Here is a 20,874-nt window from a genome sequence, read left to right on the forward strand (position 1 = left end):
TATTCACCTAAAAATGGTATGTTCGACGCCCGCTTCTAGCTTAAAAAAAATCGGTGAAAGTAATTTTTCAAATAGTAATAGCAGTATGTATATAAATTAGGAAGGTTATCAGGTGTACCGGAAACATCGTGTTCCAGTTGTTTTAACCGTTGATCTTAATTATAAAAAGATATATATAATATATATTAATTGAAATCAACGGTTAAAACAACTGGAACACCGATGTTTCCCTGTACACCTGATAATTTTCCTATAAATTAACACTTATAACAAACCAACCCGCCCTCATGCACTTTAAACTTTATTTATTCTTTCTTGAAAAAAAAAATGTCATTTTCTCTATTATTACATGTGATGATGTGGCTTTTGGAGAGGTTGACATCGTAATAGATAATTAAGGAAGTGTTTGCGTGTTCCGATTGGAAAAGTAAATAATGTAAGAAAATGAATAGCATTTACTAGTAATTAACTAGCTTAGACGGCCAACTATTATTAAAGCACATTTAAATCGTGAATTATTTATTTTTATCCTGGTTTTTTAATAAGTTGCAAGAGGAACAGTATAGTTGAAATGGATTCATATTTTTTTAGTTTTGCCACATGTATACTTGATTGCACTACCTAATTATAAAATAATGCAAGCGGAAATTTTAAGATTGTGCAAAAACAAAGATTATTGATATCCATATGTGAAAAGATACCAAACAAATATGATGATCATTCCTGCGATCTAACTACCTCTATAGTTTTGAGAGTAGACAAAATTTTACTGGGTAAATAATGATTAAATTCTAGATGTTTTTTGTCATAAAATTTTAAATATTATATAATATAATTATTTATTTCAAAAACTTAAATTTATAAGAGAAAATATATGAATAATTATTTTTTTTTTTTGAAATTTGTCCTTTGCAAATTGTGATTGCTCAAACTCTGGCTTGCCTACATTGGCAAGCAGCCATAAATAAAGAATACTTAGCCCTAATAAAGAATTAATTTAGAAGCTAGTCATTGCATTTGATTACACTGTTTTTATTGACCGTAAATGAGGAAGTATAGGGAGCCAATGGAATATCTGTACAATATGTATAATGAAAGTTTAGAGATGTCTGATTCAGTATTAGAGATATAATTATTAGTGTTACTTTTTTCTATCAGTTTAAGTGAGCTTTTGGAATGAGCGGTTTCATGACATGGTATCAGAGCTCTAGATCCGAAAGGTCAAGAATTCGATTCTTGGGGTGTACCCAGATGATTATTCTAAATAGTATGAATGATATTTATTTTTAAACTCATAACCCATTGTATACATTGTACAAATATTTCATTGGCTCCCTAGCAAAATTCACTGTAAATAGGTGTTTAAAGTCAAGAAACATCTCGATGACGCAATATTAACTCTCTTAATAGAGAAAAAGCGAAAACTTTCGATCTAAATTTACATTACTCTTAAATTTTATTTAAAAACTATATCTTATACAAATCTCTATTTATAGAAAATATAAGTATCTAGTGATTAAGATCTGTAATGCTTAAAAATAGAATTGGTGGTGAACAATTTGTATTTGATTTGCTACTTACTTTTTAACTCTTGAAGGTTCTATATTCTTCATTATTGTTGGTCAAAGTTTATAATTTATATTTGATTTTAATTCAAGTTTTTTTCATTCACTTGATACTTCTTGCTTCTAGTATGTATAACGTGGTGCTTTTCACTTGTGGCAATAAAATTTAAATTGATTAAAATGTTGAGTTAGTAATTGGATATGCTCTAATTTGTTAAATATATATATATATATATATATATATATATATATATATATATATATATATCAACTTCTATAATTTTCTACAATCCTCTTTTTCTTATCAACATTGATGAGTTTCATTTATACTTCTTTTGAACACTTGGATATACATGAGTTTTAATATTAAAGCTAATCTTCTAACAATTTGCTCAATGATGACAAACTTACTTATTAGTAATTGATAAACTTAATCTGGTTACCAACAAATTGTAACTAATCAAGTCAATTAAGCTAGCAATAACAGAATAATCTTCATTTTTCCTCCAATTCATCTTTGTTTTCTTTTGTTTTTTTAATTTTTTGTTTTCTGTTTTTAATTCTACTCTAATATAAAATATAATATTAAAATTTTTATAACCTAAAAATCTAAAATTCGATTCTTATTCATTTCAAAAAAAAAAATTCATGATAAAAATAAATTCTATGTAAATAATTCACACAAATTTAAAAGAAACTCTTATATGAGAAAATATGTTTTAAAATTAAAATATCATCATTTATATGCCTTTGATCTTTTATTAATTTAAATTTTTAGAAAAAATAATATCATGATAGATTTTTATTGTTTGTTTGGAACAAGTAATTTCTTTTTAAACATTTAGGAATTATTTGCAATAATAATGTACTTAAAAACAAAAACAATAAAACCCATATACTCAAAACCTTATAATTAATTAACAATGAAACTTTCGATCTTTCTTAATCTTCAATCGATGTCATATATAGTGTATGTAAAGTATCAATTATTGTGGCTCTCCACAGTCAAAAATAAAAAAGTAGTTGTTGTAAGCAATTACATCATGAAGTGATTGAAGTCACTCTTTACTCTGGTGAAGAGATTAATAGCTTAGCTGCACGTTTTATTTGAAATTTATAATAATGATCACTATGGGTAAATATAATTAAGGCTTTATTTGTATGTTTGGTTGGTATGTTTAAAGGAGCCGAAAGAGAGTGAAAGCAAGACAAAGCATATATATATTGCACTATTCTCTTGGAGGTTTAATGAATTCTTGTAATTATAATATTAATACCTCAGTCTTCTTTTGTCAAATTAACTTGTCTAATCAAAATTACTTTTCCTAGGATAATTGAATTTTTTTCCTTAACTAATACACTATACAACTTTTTGACATTCTCTATATATCTCTACTGAAAATTAAAATGACCTCATCACGATGTTGACTTTGTGACCCATGAATAGCACAAAGAAAGCTGGCAGCCATTACGATCTAATTGGATCGGGTCGGGTTTCGTGAATTTGATACCCAAACTAATTCAAATTGAAAAAATTAGATTTGAATTCTATAAAATTTGAATTTTAGTTTAGAGAGTAAAATGTAATCTCTCACCATTTATTTTATAGGTAGAATCAAAAATAAATATGAGAGAAAAATTATTCAAGGGTAGAAGATTACACTTTACTCTCTAAAGTACAAATTTAAAATTTAGAGGATCCAAATTCAAAAAAATTTAGGGAGCCAATGATTTTAGTGTACCATGTGTATATTGAGCTTAAAAAATAAGGTATTTAAAAAATTAAAAATTAGATTTCTAATTAATTATTTAAATTCAAATTTTGAAATTTAAAAAATTAGTTTTAATAGTTAAATTCATTCACACTACATATAGTCCCTACACCAAATTCTAGCAGAACCGTCACCCGCCCTCCATCTGCTACCTACACCCATTCTGCGCCTCGTAGTCCCCCCTTTTTCCTTATAGTTGGCAGCAACCATCCAGCAACCGCAGGTAACCCAAACCTCAGCGCCGCCGTCCCCCTTCCGGAAACAGCGCCATCTCCTTTTTGCAGTCAGCAACGTCCCGCCCTCCCAGAGTAGTGCCGTGCCGTGTCGCAGACTCCAGCTGATGCCGCCACGGGTTTCCGCATACGCCGCCAAAAGCTTAACGATGCTGATGTGTGAATTAACCGTGTATTTATTAGTGTATTTTTATAACTAAATCCAGTTTGAATCGATTAAATTCAGATTGTATCGGTTTGGATAATCAGATATACGATTAGAATTAAATTTATAAGCAAAATTAAAAAAGAAAAAAAACATAACACTAAAAAAATTTATGTTAAAAAATATAAAAAAAATGACAAATAAGGTAAGATGAGAGTTCATAAAACTTATATAAATGTTATATTTTTATTATCTAATATAATATATTAGGTAATTGACTCGGTTTGAGTTTTGATCTCCGAATTGATTGAAATCCAATTAGATACAGTGCTTAATATAATTGGATTAGGTTAGATTTAATTGGATTGTCATATCTATTTTCATCCGTAGTCATACGTAATACATGTCTAAAAATTATACATATATATTGGTATATATAGAAATTTTATATACAACGACAACAAAATTTTGTCCTACTAGATAGGATTGGCTATATGGATCAAATAATGCTATTGAGATCTATCATGTATTATGTCTATAGAGAGACTGTTTACATGTAAATCTCATTTGACCACCTTATGGATGGTCTTATTAGGTCTTCCTCTACCTTTAAGGCTTTCACCCTTTATCTATTTTCCATCTCATCCACTCTCCTGAATGGGTGCTCTGTCGATCTTCTTCTCACATGCTCAAATCACTTGAGACGCGATTCTACTATCTTTTCCACAATAGATGCTACTCCAACTCTATCTCTTATATCTTTGTTCCTTATTTTATCCAATCGCGTATGACCACTCATCCATCTCAACATCTTCATCTCTGCCACACTTAACTTATGTTCGTGCTCTCCTTTAGCCGCCCAACACTCCATACAATAAAAAATAGCTAGTCTGATAGCAGTGCGATAGAATTTACCTTTAAGTTTTAAAGACACTTTTTTGTCACATATAAAACCAGAAGCGCTCCGCTATTTTGATCAACCTACTTGGATCCTATGATTTACATCCTGTTCAATCTCCCCATTATTCTGTATGATGCACCCAAAATACTTAAAACTTTTAACTTTTCGCAGGATGTTTTCTCCAATCTTCACATCTGTATTAGGATTTTTTTCTTCGACGACTAAACTTATATTCCATATATTCCGTCTTGCTACGGCTTATGCGTAGACCATACACTTCTAGAGCTTCTCTCCATAAATCCAACTTCTTATTTAGGTCTTTCCTTGACTTTCCCATAAGGACGATATCATCGGCAAAAAGTATGCACCATGGCACAGGCTCTTGGATATGCTCTATGAGTACTTCCAAGACTAATGTGAAAATATATAGATTTATGGATGATCCCTGATATAATCTTATACCAATAGAAAATTCCTCTCTCACACCACCTTGAGTCTTCACACTAGTTGTAGCCCCATCATACATGTCTTTAATTGCACGAATATATGCGATCCTTACTCTTTTCATTTCCAAAACCTTTCATAAGACCTCTCTTGACACGCTATCACATGCTTTTTTCAAATCAATAAATACCATGTATAGATCTCTTTTATTACTACGATACCTCTTCATCATTCTTCTTAGCAGGTATGTAGCTTCAGTGGTGGATCTGCTCATCTGCCTGACATAAAACCATATTGGTTCTCTGTTACTTGTGTCTCTTGTCTCAACTTCCATTCTATTACCCTTTCCCATAACTTCATGGTATGACTCATGAGTTTGATTTCTTTATAGTTTTTGCAACTCTATATATCCCCCTTATTCTTGTAAATAGGTATCCAGGTGCTCTTTCTCCACTTATCTAGCATCCTTTTTTACCTCAAAATCTCATTAAAAAGCTTGGTTAACCAATTGATGTCGTTCTCTCTAAAATCCTTCCAAATTTCAATCGGAATATTATCGAGTCCTACTTTCCTACCATTTTTCATCCGCTTTAGAGCCTCTTTTACCTCGAAATCTCGAGTCCTTCGATAGCAGTCGAAGTTTTGATCTTCTTCCCTCGTGCATAACTGACCAAGCCTCAGAAGAGTCTTCTGTTCTTCATTAAATAATTCATAAAAATAGCTCTTCCATCTTTCATTGATCTTCTCATCTTGAGCCAAAACCCCTCTATTGTTATCCTTTATACGCTTAACCTGATCCAAGTTTTTTATTCTTGTTTCACAGCTCTTTGCAATTCTATTAGCTATATATACATTTTTCTCCTTCCTTCGTACCTAAAGACTGGTAGAGACCCTCATATGCTCTTGCTCTTGCTTCACTTATAACCACTTTTGTCTCTTTCTTAGTCGCTTTATATTTTTTCTAATTATCTGCATTGTGGCACAAATACCACTCTTTAAAGCATTTCCTTTTTACCTTTATCTTTTCTTGTACACTCGCATTCCACCACCAGGACTTCTTGTCTCTTGGTTTTATTCCTCTAGATTCACAAAATTTTCTTTTGCTATTCTTCTAATAACTTCTGTCATCTCCCTCCGCATCTTCTCCGCGCTTCCATCCCCTTCCCACTTTGCCTCTTATCCTACCATCTTAAGAAGATTCTTTGTTCCCTACCTTTTATCTGCCACCACCTCATCCTTGGATTCTTCGTATGATGTTTTTTCCTCAACGCAAAAATCCATGACGAGCATCCTATGTTGTGTTGTCAAACTCTCTTCCGAAATAATTTTACAATTATTGCAAAATTTCCGGTCGACTCTCTTTAACAAGAAGTCGAAGTCAGAGCTTGTCATGCTGCTCCTATAGGTTATAAGATGTTCGCCTCTCTTTTTAAAATATGTACTTGCGATGAGAAGGTCAAAGATTGAGAAAAAGTCCAAAATAGTTTTATTCTCGGTATTGACCACCCCGAAACCATAGCCTCTGTGAATACTTCCATACTCAGTCAATTCTCTTCCAACATGGTCATTTAAATCTCCTCCTAAAAAAATCTTATCTCCTGAAAGTATGTTTTGGACCAAACTCTCTAACTAGATCCTTCTAAAACCTTATTTTGTATTGCTCGTCCGAATCCACTTGCAGTGCATAGGCGCTAATTACATGAAAAGTACCTCCTTCCACCACAAGTTTGATAGAGATGATCTGATCACCCACCCTCTTGACATTCACCACCTCCATGGATTTTCCTGTTAGAGTACCTATGTTTTATGTACCAAATCTCGACCTTCTGTCGCTTCGACTTTATTTTTACCATTTTCTTTGTGAACTAGCTTATTTATCCTTGTCCGTTCACAAAAACACAAGAATCCTTGCTTATTTAATGTTATATCTGGACACCAATACAGTGACCCTTACTCATTTGACATTATACAATTATTTTTTTAAAAAATACGTAAATAATTATATTTTTAATATATTTTCTTACGTAAAAATATTTTTAAAATTTACGTAAATTTTTTGTATAAGTTTTTTTATTAACCTTATACTATTTTTTTTTGGATTCAATTAAAATTAAATTTTTAAGTTATAAAAATGTTGATACTATATTTCGAAATTATTTTTTTAAAAAAATTTAAATTGATAAAAAAAAAACACATAAAACATTATATTCCTATAACACCTACTATTGAGTCAACTGGTCAAATTTAATTTGTATATACTTTTACATATTTTGAAAGAGAAAATTGGTGGTTAACAATTTGTACCGACAAGAACAAACATGTGACACAAGAATGAATTTCTATATATGTTTGTCCTCTACATACCTGTTAAGACATATTACATATGAGGAAAGAAATGATTTCAAGTTAAGATATTTGTCCTCTAAATATCACGAGTTTTACGACAAGGAAAAACATGAATGCATGTTATGAATGATGTTGTGACTATAGGAGTGTGAATCGGAACAATATACTTTGAAAAAGTCAAAGTTATAACGAGAGTCCGTCATTGCAGCAATGATGATTGATTGACCGTACAAGTCTACGTATATACGCCGTTAATGTAACAGAATAATCAAATTAAACCACGTTCTTAAGAAGATATGTTGAATAAGTTATTTGTAGGGTTAAACTTTTAAATGGGCTTTTTATTATTTTTCTTTGAATTATCGGTCAAAGTGAATCTTTTGAGAAGCATTATAAATAGAAGAAGATATATAGATGGACCAAATTAAAATGATGTATTTCTTTTTATTTTTTTGTATTTTATTATAAGTGATTATTTATATATATAAATATGTCTTTATATAAAAGAATTTAACTGAGAAATATTAACTGATTTGATATATTTGACTAAATTACTAAATATAGTTCATGTCAACATTTTTGCTACAATTTTTATATAAAAATATATTTATATAATTAAATAATTATTTTTATTATATTCATTAATGTTTTTTTTTTGTTCAAAAATATATATACTATGTATAAGATAAGATTACGGTCTTAGCTATAAGGCAAGTAACTTTCACACACGTAGTAAGTTGCAATTGCTAAATGCCAGGTAGTACGCATAATAAGGTTAATTTTGTTGCGGTTAAACTATCAAAAATATTATTTGTACGTTAAAATTAGCTACTAAAATTAATTACTAATATATTTATATATAAATATACGTATAATTTAATTTATTTTTATTGTGTATTTATATTTTAATATATTTATATTAATAACTGATTTTAATAACTAATTTTAGTGTACACGTAACATAATCGTTAACCTATATATGACACCTAATAATTAAGTTCACATAATTTAATGAGTTGGGCGGTTAAGAGAGATGGTAATATTGATAATTAGCTAGACAGATTATATATATTGGCACCTAGTATTTGTTTACAATTTGAATTATGAATTTATTATAATAATTTTCTTAAAAAAAAAATTAGGGATATATATGAGATAACGACTTCTCGATTTATATAAAATAGAGCTAATGCTTCATGCACAATTTATTAATTAATACTAGTTCAATACATTCAAAATCTTGTAGCCGCTTCAATTTAGTTCCATTTAATAATTTATATGGTCGGAATGAGAGAAAGCAAATGAAATATAAGGATTAAATTAATTATATCTAATAAGTTGCATACAATGAAGTGATTTAAAAGTTTTATATTGATAATTATAATTTTAAATATTATTTATTAGTCTCAGGTATATTTAAAAGTTAAATACACATGGTTTGCAAAAGGAAAAAAAAAACTTGGATTACATATGTAAAGCCTAATCAAGTAGGAATAAACTTTTCAATAATAAAATAGATGTTAATAAACAAAAATGATATATAATTCACATTAAAAAAAAAATAGTAAACACAGTATGGCCCACCAGATATGTTATTTTATGGAGTGAAGGAGAAAAGAAAGAAAATATAAATAATTAAGATCATAGAGCATATGGCAGGATATGGGGTTGATTATATTCTTATGATATAAATTATAATGGGAAGAGATTTGAGAGAATCTTAGCATATATCAAAGGAAGCATTCTCAATTCTCAAACCCTAACAACCACTGTATTGCAGAGATTTTCTTGTTGTGGTATCTATTTTTGCCAACCTCCATAAGATATAGCTAGCTACATAATCATTCAATTTTTCCACATACATAAATTAAACTAATACTCAATATCTACTACTTTATTTTTATTTATTTCTTTATTATTAAACACCCTATAGAAATCCAGAAAATCATCATTCAGATCAGATCTTGCATTATCTTTTTATCTCAATTCATTGCACCAAGTCCAAATCATGGGAAAGGGTAAGGAGAAGGAGCTTCATCAGGTAACTATTTGGGGACTAGAAAATAATAATAATTATAACAATAATAATATTAATACTGAAGAAAACAAGAAGTGGATGCATAGAGAGACAGAAAAACAAAGAAGGCAAGAGATGGGGAAGCTTTGTGCTACTCTTAGATCTCTTCTACCTTTAGAATATATTAAGGTATGTAATTAATTAACCATATATTTTTATTTTTTGTGTTCATAATTAATTTTTTGTTGAATAATTTCATATGGATGTTGATGGTGATGATGATCATTATTAGGGAAAGAGGTCAACTTCTGATCACATGTATGAGGCTGTGAATTACATAAACCAGCTTCAGAATAAGGTGAAGAAGTTGCAAGCTAAGAGGGATGAATTAAAGAAGCATTTTTCTGATCTGAACAATAATAATGCAATTCATGATGATGATGAAGATGAAGATGAAAGTATTTTACATCTTCCACCCTATGTTGTTGTTCATCCTTTGCAAGGAGTAGGTGTTGAGATTATTTGCAGTTACAGCTTCAAGAAATGTTTGTGTCCCTTGTCAAGATTGCTACACATTCTTATTGGTGAAGGGCTTAACATAATCAACACTATTTCAACCAAAAAAAATGGGAGATTCATACACACTATCCAATCAGAGGTTAAATTGATATTCACCATGCAATTTAATTAGCATGCAAAGTGGTTAATTGGTTATTATTAATTTTTTTTTAATGTGATTTTGAATGAAGGATCCAAATATTAGTAGTAGTGCTGATTACTCTGAGCTGCAAAGAAAGCTTACAGAAGCAATAATATCATCATCTTCAAGTAATTACATTTATACTCTGCTATTATGGAATATTTGCATCATTTGTAGCACTGCATTGGTTATAACTTACAAAAATTTATTTAACTATTATTTGCAGGTTTGCCAGAAACTTTGATTAGACCTGATGAAAGTTGCTTATTATATCTTGATTCTTGAGATCAAAGGTGTGTAATTTGGTGAGGTTTGTAGCTCATTCCATTACTTGTTAAGTTGTTAAATATTTATTTGATTTAGAATAGGATTGTAGTCTAAACTCTATTTAAGTCTTGCTTGAATTGTCAATTTTTGTGATCATTCAGTATCATTGCTACTCATGGATAAAAACTTCACATTCATTGATGTTAACTATTTTTTTTTTTTATTCTCTCTTTCTGCATGTAACTTGACAGTATGATGGAACTAATGTGGTTAGAATCACAACCTAGTTGGTAACACAATTTATGAATTTAGTTTTTTAAGCTGCTGATTAAGGGTATGTTTTCTAAGATAATTAAGGCAAATGTGCATGAAAAAGGATCACTCATGATCTTCATTTCCTGTATACTCATTTGCTAGAAAATATAGTTGTGTTTTATTTTAGTCTATATATATTAACATCTCGGTTTATGTCATAAAAATTATACAAAGTTAGTTTTTATCTCAGAAAATGATAAAATTTTGGTACTCATAAATAAGAAGTTTTCAGATAAATTTTAGTAGCTAGTTGCTTTGTTTTCATATTATCTAGAAGATATTAACATATCAGAGTACTAGTCATCCTATTTCTAATAAATTGCATGCACATCAATTATTAGAGGATTGTCATCATCAGTGAACTATATTAATACAAAGTAATTAAGTTTAATTAGAGAGTTCCACTAAACTTTTCAATTAATTTCTTTGTGAGTATGTAAGGTTTTCTTACAAGAATATGAATGTAGTGAACTAAATGATGGAAATTGTACATACTGAAAAGTGTCATGAATTAAGTATATATATATATATATATATATATGGGCTAAAGTCTTGTTTTGGTCCTCAACGTTTGGAGTGAATCATATTTTGATTTCTAACATTTTAATCGTCCTATTTTATTTCAAAACGTTCAAAATAACATCAATGTCATCCTATCGTTAAATCTTCTACTAACACTTAATAAAATTGATGTACTATTAATAATACTTTTATTAAAACTACGTTTGCTCAACCTCCTCTTCCACCCTCTCAACAAGTTTAAATCTTATTTTTTTATTCCTCCTTTTTTCCTCTTCAAATCCCACTTAGAGAATTAATAGTATAAAAGAGAGAAAAAAAAAAGGAGTAAAAAAATGAGATTTGGATTTGTTGAGAAGATGAAAGTAGGAAAATGAGGTTAAGCAAATATAGCTTTAACAAATTTATTATTAACAGCACATCAATTCTATTAATTATTAGTAAAAAATTTGACGGTAAGATAACATTAATGCTATTTTAAACATTTTTAGAATAAAAATAAGATGATTAAAACGTTAAAAACCAAAATAAAATTCACCCAAAACATTAAAAAGTAAAACAGAATATATATATATATATATATATATATATATATATATATATATATATATATATATATATATAATGTTACTTACAAATATGAATCACTAGCTAGGTGTTCACATATATATCACATACCCTAATAATTGTATATATACAAATTCTACATTTTATTGGTGTCTTTTTTTAAATAATGTTTGACTTTTAAAAGAAGAAAGAAAAAACTTATATCCCTAAAAAATAGAGTATAAGTTTATGGGTGCTTTATCAAGTATCAACCACCATCTAAAGTAACAAAAGAACTAAAACATAAAAGAAAAACTACAATTGCTTCTTCTAACTCCTTAATCACATAGAACAAATCGAGGGATATATATATATATATATAAAACACAACATGCACACAAGCTTGTTAATATTTGGAGGTATGTTTGTTTAAATATATAAGCATGCATCATTTTATTAATTTTGATTCCTCAAAAAGTGTTTTAACTTTTTAAGATATTAGTCATCAACAAATTAAAATCCCTAAAGAATTTCCAATGTATGCGCAGACACTTCTTTCTTAGCTAAATGACTATTAGACATACATACAAATTTAATTTAATTTTAGTGTCCAGCTTTAATCCAAATCACTACTACTTGAAGTATATAATGACTTTAAACCTAGATGTATATCCAGCTCACCCTATCTAAATTATGTACTAGTTTTGATATTGTCTTTTAAGATTGGACGCAAATCAAAATTAGTTCACCAGCGTTAATTCCTCAATTATTAGTGTGAGTATATATCTTGCTGGCTGGGTCCATATACACAAAACATTGTGCAAAAAAAGCTTGAATACCTGAGCAGAATAATCAAAGTACTTTTATTTAGTGCACTGCTGAAACCAAACATTATCTGATCACTTTGCAATGTTATTTAATCAATTTCATTTTGTCTCCCATTTGTCTCCTAGTTTCGATTTTTAGAAGCGACAATACCCACAGATTTATATCGAAGAACCTAAGATAGATAAGAGAGTAGAACACACACATCCTAACAACTAAGCTAATCATGGTTCCGATCTTTCTTCAAATATTTTATTTGATTAGATATATATATATACAATCATTCTTATATTATATAATGATGTCATTATAATTATATGTTAAGTAGTGCACACTGAAATTACTTACTAAAATAAGTTATGGATATAAAATACATATTAAAATAAATTAAATTACACATATATTTATATATAAATACACAATAATTAATTTAGTGGTTAATTTTAATATATTTAATAATTTAAATTTAAAATAATTAATTTTATGATATAATATTAACATTTTTAGAACATAAATATTTAGAATTTCATTACTGTCGTCGTCATTCTTCAAAACAAAATAGAATTTTAGCAAAATGCATAAATAGACCTATATTAATTGAGACTTCAATTCTAGACAAAATTTTTATATAAAAGAGTATATTAAATATTAGAAATGTTTGGTAACCAAAGAAAATCAGCCAAAAGTAGCCATAACTTACCTTATTTAACATTCATTAATTGTTGTGACAATTAATTAATACTAAATAAGACAAGTTTTGACTGTTTTTTTTGTCTACCTAACATTACCTATTGAATATATAACTATTGAGGTTTTAATAACTCTAAAAAAATTCTTATATAAAAGAGTATATTAAATATATAAACTATTCACATATATCTCTTTATTAATTTTCCTAAAGTAGGTAATTTTACGACATAACTAAGTCTTTACTTTGATGTTTTCCGAGTTCCACTTTTTGGTTCTTTATTTCTTGAAGTCCACAATTATGTACAAGCTTAAACAAACTATGTATGTTTCAATCCCAATATAATAATATTATCTTTCCCAAAAAAAAAAGAGCTTCCTTTTTATTTTTTATTTTTCTTTTATAAAAATTAATGAATACCTATATTTACAAGTATCCTATTCTAAATGAATGTATGTAGTTATTTTGGACACGTTCATTAAACTACGGTACCAAATGTTCCCTTCAATATATTTGACTCCGTATTGTTTAATGACCCCTCATAACGGACTTTAATTTTAATAGTACAATACAACACTATTTAAGTAATTATATATATGCATTTATTTGTCGTTATATTACTAAAAGAGCTTCCATGATCTGAATTATTGGTCTATTATTTAACAATTAATAATAATAAAAGAGAGAGTGCTTCATTCCCAAATAACTTTACTCAATATATAATTTTATATGTATGAGATAACGACGTGACTGTCAAGTACTAATGATTTGTTCGTTATTGATCTGAAAATGATAATATTTAACAGATAAGCGGATTCATAAATATCATTATTTAAATCCATAAACACAGCATCATTCGCCTCTGGGATTTGCTTGCTGAATGCTGATCTTATTAATTGATAAGATTTCTTTGTTTGCTTTTGGTGCCTCTGATCTCTGCTGGACCTAAAAATATCTATAAGCACTTAATTTCATTGATTAACATGTGGGGTTAATCTAATTCATATCAGCTTTGGATATATGCTAATAATATCATGGAGTCCACAAATATTGGTCCACAATTCTTTAGTGTGGATTAATCCAAAATCAACTGTATATAAAGATACATATAATCATTCATATATGTGTCTTTGTTTAAGATTTTAAAATAAATAATTTTATGATATAATATTAAAAAAAATTATAAAAAAAATAATTCAGCATAAGAATAATAAAAAGAAAAAAATTATGCAAAAAATTCATGTAAATCTTAAAAAAAATAAAAAACTTACACTAATAAAAAATATAATTATTTATATGTATCATTTAAAAAAAAATTTATTTGTCTTATATTAATTTTTTTTTAATAAACAAGAATTAAATTCTAAATTTTTACACCATAAAATTTTTATACTATATCAAAATTATTTTTAAAAAAAATAAATTAATAAAAAGAGAGATATAAATAATTTTATCTCTAATATAATCTAATATTGAAAATTAACAATCTATTACAAAAAGTTATCTCTTTGTTAGCTAAATTAATAAAGAATTTCTATTGTAATCATGGGTCATGATACTGGTATTGGTCCAAACTACCTTTTGATCAGTTTTGTAACTATCATTATCAACTGTGTATAATTCTTTGGAAAACATGCAAGATATGGTAGAGAAAAGATGAGGAGGACAAAATAATTAAGCAAAACATCCAAAATACAGGTAGAATAAAGTAGTAGCTTTTGTTCAGTGTTTTTGTCTTAGCCAAATCAAACATCTATCTGATCTAAAATCTCATTGCAACCCCACCACCCAAAATATATATGTTATGAATAAGAAATGCGGTCATCTTGATATACATGCATATGAACTCTCATATGACCCGTGATCTGTCGTTGGCATGCATTGCTGCATACACAAAACAGAAATCGAACTCTCGACATTTACTTAAGCAGACAATTGAATTGACCACTCAAGTAACCCAAGTTAATTACATATGAGTTGGTTACATATGAGTTTAATAAGTAAGTAGTTAACCATATCAAAGGTAATTATTGGTTTTCTCTCTTATAGCGGTGCTTTTTTTTTTTTTTTGATCATTTATAGCGGTGCTTGAAAACTTTGGCTTACATGAAGAGTACTTTGATGGGCTTAGCGCTTTAACTTAGTTTAATTTGGGCTTTCCACCAGCTTACCAAAAGCATATACTATATACACCGTTATTGAGGCCACTTTGATGGGCTTTCCGCTTTAATTTAGGGCCATATATTATCTTCACTAATAAATCCAAAATGTCAATATGACTAATACCCAAAAAAAAAGTGAAGATGAAAAGGTACTAAATAAGTTATAAGTTAACCACTTTGATTGGTCAAGTGGTGAGCTCGTTCACCTGCTTAAACAAGTATTGAGAGTTTGACGAATTAATTCTTGACCTATTAGACTAGGAGATATCGTGGATAATCCAAAAAGATAACTGTATACTACATAAAACTTGCATATAAATAATATCAGTTAAACAATTAAAAAAAATTTATTATCACATTAGCCAAAATAATAACATTTTCAACGTGAATAGTCATTCTAATTAAATAAGTAAAATAACTATATTTATACCATGGATACTTTAAAACTAAACTCTAACTTTATTTTTTAAAAAAAATAAAAAAGCTTTCAAATATAATTTATAATTAACTGGGGCAGGATGAGGGGAAAGACAAAAGTAGTTCTTCCCCAAATTGATATGTCGTATGTGCATATTTTTATCCTATTTAATTAATAGTTTTTGGATGATATACACTAACACTAGTGATGAGATCCAACGTGCAATAGTGATTGGAGGAATCAGAATAAAAAAGAGATTTGGATCTTCATAGTGACAAGTGACAAGGACAAAAGAGCCCAACATATGAAGATCACTGTGAATGAAAGGGCCATGTCCTCTGAAACCCACCCATCATAGGCATTTTATACGCATAACACTACAAGTCAAAGTTTGGGCTAATGACCAGTACCTTATATTAGTACTTATAGTGGGCCCTATGCATATACCTTTAACATTTATGGTCCACCAATTTATTAATAATGTATCTCTTTGTCGTCACCATATGCGTACAATCCTACTATCAAGGATCCTAAACATCCTATATGGGTCCACAACACTGCTTTGTGGGGGACCAAATTATATCATTTTCTAATGCATGCAATTCAAAAATATTATCACATGTATGTATAGATCAAATTAAGTCAAACTCATTATCAACTAATCATCACATCTCTTTGCATCAAAATTAATTTCTCATTTTAATTAAGTAGATTTATAGTCCATTTAATAATAGATAACATACATAGCTTCTAGATCATTATGGCAAAAGCCTAACAAAGTCTATTAGATATAAGCATTCGAGTGAAATTTTTTTTATCAGTTTAATTTTTTTTAAAAATAATTTCATAACTTTAGAAAAAAATAATTTGATCACACAACCAAATATATGGTGTTTTGCTATATCCTTCTTTTACTGTTGTTGTTAGGGGTGTTCAAATTCAAACCGATCCAAATTAAACCGCTCATTCAATTCAATTCAAATCGAAAACTGATTAAAACCGCACTAATTCGAATTTGATTGGATTATATTTTTTGCAAACCGCTGGATTAGATCGGATTTTGGATCTACTTTTCATAACCGATCCAATCCAATTCAAACCGCACAATGTGCTATAATATTATTATTTTATTATTATATGTACAATTATATTTATAACATGTTCAATTTGTTATACATTTTTCTATTATTCATGTATTATTATTATTTAATAAATATTTTATGTTTAAAATATTATTTATTTATTTATTTTAACTAATCTATAATTTTATTTCTATTGTTATGTTATCGTTGACTTTTTAAGATATGTTAAGACTTGTTATGTCATTGTTAATTATTTAAAATGTGATGTTAAGACTTGTTATATGTATTTAATTTTTTTATTTAAAAAACCGCAAATTTAAACCGATCCAAACCGCTTGTAATCGGATCAGATTTTCAAAAAAAGTTCATCAAATCCAAACCACACTGCACATAAATTAAGCGTTCGGATCGGATGACTTTTTCTCTTAAAACCGAACCAAACCGCACTGCGAACACCCGTAGTTGTTGTCATATAAATTGTGCTTTTCTAGGCCTTGAAGATTGTTCTAATACAGGTGCTATATATACATCTAAGGTTGATAGTGGCTTTACTTTAATTTGTTGGCCTTTCCATATTCTCTGTTAACCTTTCCCTCTATGAGACTTTATGCATCACCTTTATTTTCTTTTTCAGTGGTACGGTAGATTTCACTACTCCTCTATTTTTGTACTTAACGCACAAGAGCAGTGTAACATTTAGTATATTTTTTCCTACACAATTAATCAATAAATTCAGTTAAAACACAAATTAGCCTATTAAGTTAGAGAACTTTATTATGGCTAACCACTAAGGGCTTAAGATCCATCACTTCTAACCTAATTCTCTCTTCATAAGAAGATATCTAAACCAATAATTCAAATGTGATATTTATGGTATGCTTTTAATACCCCCGTTAAGTTTATAGAGAACTTACAATTAGATTCAACTCTATTTATAAACATAAGTTAAAGAATATCAAATCTGACTTTCTCTCTCGAAATTAAATCTAAGCCTCCTAATGAATTTTGATGTATGAAGTAAAACATGCTAAACAAATAGATACATGTTTGAAGTTTGCTCTAGACAATGTAGGTTGGAGATCCCAATAAGTAATAAAGGGAATTATTGTCTTTGTTTTTAAAATTAAGTATGGTGAGAGAAAAAAAAAAAAAAAAAGCCAACTTGGATCGGAATTGGCAACAGCTTTTATCTTAACAAATCCCAAGGGTGAATGTTGTTTAGTTAAAACATGGCAAATCTACTATCACCCTAAATATACGTAGCCTACACACATAGCCACCCTTTGGAACCCTAACAGATAAGATTTTACACTTTGTTAATAAAGAATTTTTTTTCCCACATTTAACTCAAATTTAATTAATAGATCTAACTACTTTCACTTTAACAAATAATTTGATATTACATAACTATTAAGTTGGAGAAATGCTATTTATAAAGCAAAATCAGCCACTAAAATCAGCCACCAATATATTTATGTATAAATATATGTGTAGTTTAATTTATTTTTAATATGTATTTGTATTACAACATGTATTTTATACGAATAAATTAACATTTGTACTCATGAAAGATATAGACGCTGACAAATGTACCTATATAAGAATAAAACAATCGTAACTATGGAAGATGGCTTCCGTATGCCAAGAGTACCCATACGTTAGTTATGTAATTGGTTTGTTAGGGTACTCTTGGGACACGGAAGCCATCTTCCGTGGTTACAATTGTCGTTTTATTCTTATATAGGTACATTTGTCAGCGTCTGTATTTTTCATAGGTACAAATGGTTATTTATACTATTTTATACTAATGGCTGACTTTAATGGCTGATTTTGATAGTTATTTTGGTATACACGTAATATAACCCATTAAATTGTCTCCACGTGACTTCAAAATTACGAATTCAAACAGTAAAAAATAGCTACTAATATAATTATTATGTTAGACTGCATATATTATATTCTTTGAATGTATCATTTTATGTATTCTAACTATATTAAATTGACGCTAAATGTTTGTGCATCCAAGTACCCGTTATCTTTGATTTATGCAAAAGAGCATAGTGTACGTGGGTGCATAACAAAAGGTTGGAAATGGTTGAGAAAAGCATTAGAATCTGCACCCTCTGAAAGGAGCAAATACACATATATAAGAGAGCATATAATAAAGTGATGATGTACATATATATATATATGTGCCTCCGTGACTGTCCTCAATATATCTCTCTCTGTGTATATATATATATATATACATGCATTACATACATAAAACATAACAGAGAAGAGAGAGAAAGAGAAGGTAGGTGAAGGATGAAGCAGCCGGCCTAAGAAGGGTAGGTCTTAGAATTAAAGTGTATGAGAGAGAGAGAGAGAGGTTTGTTATTCATAGAAAATGGCAGCATTTAATTAAACTAGTAATTAATTATTATTACTTGTGATTCTGTGTATGTTTCTAAAGCTAACGGTATTTAGAGATCAGATGGATGAATGCATAATATAGAAGCAGTGATGCAGAGAAATGAAACAGATAAACAACAAAAAGTGAAGGGATTGGGTCAGAGATTGCATAGTTTATATTTGTACATACACACACATATATCCATTATATTACATTGCTGTGAATCATGGAATACAGCTTCATTCACACTAGTTTATGCTGCAGCCTTACCCTTTTATATAATTATTAGTCACGAGGTGTGATTAGGTGCTGCAAACATAGGTATGGATCAAAACCCGAAATTCATGTTGATTCAGTGACTAGTGACTACAATAACACACAACAACAGAATTTGATGTTACTTGTCCCACCCACCGCATCATCTTAATTAATATTTAATGTCTCTTAAACATATATAACATATAACTATATAGAAAAAGTCTAGGGGCCAGCAATTTTATTAAATTCTGGTCGGCATGTAACGAGCAAAGAAAAGTGAGTCATTGGATGAAATCTCACACCAATTTCACACAATTAAAATTATCATTAATGGCTATTTGATGGTTATAAAACACAAAAGTTGCTGTCCCCTAGCACTCCTCTAACTATATATTCATCTTTTATCTCTTATCACTTTAAATTTTTAAAAGATGTGATATCTTAATATCATAATATCATATCTTAATTTCTATAATTTAAAAATGGTGAATACTACTATATCCTCTCTAAAGTAACATGTAAGTTACATTTTATATGTGTCACATTTTAATTTGATATTTATTTTAATATATTTGTTATATATTTATTAAAATATTAATTTAAATTTTTTTTTATATTAACTAAATTTTAAACTAAAATATTGATGTAACAAATTAAAAACAGAAACACAAATTAGTGTCACTGTAAAAATTTTTAATTTAAAAAGTTTATCGTGTCAAGTAGATCTTTAAATTTAAAAATTTATTCTATATAATTTGGTTTCGAATTATATGAAAAAAAAGGAAAAAATTAAAACATTTTATATCTTTTTTTTAAAAATTAATGTAGCTAATTTGTAATTATTTTTTATGAAGATCTAGATTTTTATTTAATTTTTGTTAGAAATAAGAGATTTTGTGTGAAAAATAAAAGAGTAATATATAACTATTTTTTAAATATTTTTTTAAATTTTCAACAAATTTTAATGACCCAAAATTAATTTTTTATTTTATTAGATAAATTAGTCATCTAACAAATTTTATTAAAATAAATAAACGCCCATTAGAATATGACACATTAAAAAAGATAACTTATATGTTATTTTAAAAAATTAAGGATAGCATTTACCTTTAAAAATTTAAAGTTCAATTTTTATTCACTGTCCAAAAATAATTTGTATAACGAGAATCTCAAATTCTAATCAATTAATTAATTATTGCATGCATGTGCGATTCCGATCGTGTGGTCTCTTTCTGGTAAAAGAGCTATATATACTAGGTTGTAGGAATTGTTATTA

The 20,874-nt window shown here is 28.3% G+C and overlaps 1 protein-coding gene across 1 annotated transcript; it reads left to right on the forward strand.

The window, feature by feature from the left end:
- The first annotated feature begins 9,078 nt into the window (after positions 1–9,078).
- On the forward strand, positions 9,079–10,597 carry LOC112751692 (transcription factor bHLH36). Its single transcript, XM_025800909.3, has 4 exons — positions 9,079–9,612; positions 9,716–10,081; positions 10,173–10,251; positions 10,350–10,597. Exons 1-4 carry the CDS (start codon positions 9,415–9,417, stop codon positions 10,406–10,408), a joined length of 702 nt encoding a protein of 233 aa, XP_025656694.1. The 5' UTR covers positions 9,079–9,414; the 3' UTR covers positions 10,409–10,597.
- The last annotated feature ends 10,277 nt before the right edge of the window (positions 10,598–20,874 follow it).

This window comes from Arachis hypogaea, chromosome 15 (assembly GCF_003086295.3).
Source record: "Arachis hypogaea cultivar Tifrunner chromosome 15, arahy.Tifrunner.gnm2.J5K5, whole genome shotgun sequence".
Lineage (NCBI taxonomy): Eukaryota > Viridiplantae > Streptophyta > Magnoliopsida > Fabales > Fabaceae > Arachis > Arachis hypogaea.

Excerpts from the sequence above, each read along its gene's own strand:
- LOC112751692 (XM_025800909.3), top strand. The coding sequence starts at position 9,415 with ATGGGAAAGGGTAAGGAGAAGGAGCTTCATCAGGTAACTATTTGGGGA. Across the intron at positions 10,082-10,172 it reads TACACACTATCCAATCAGAG|GATCCAAATATTAGTAGTAG; the intron begins GTTAAATTGATA and ends TTTTGAATGAAG. Across the intron at positions 10,252-10,349 it reads AATAATATCATCATCTTCAA|GTTTGCCAGAAACTTTGATT; the intron begins GTAATTACATTT and ends TATTATTTGCAG.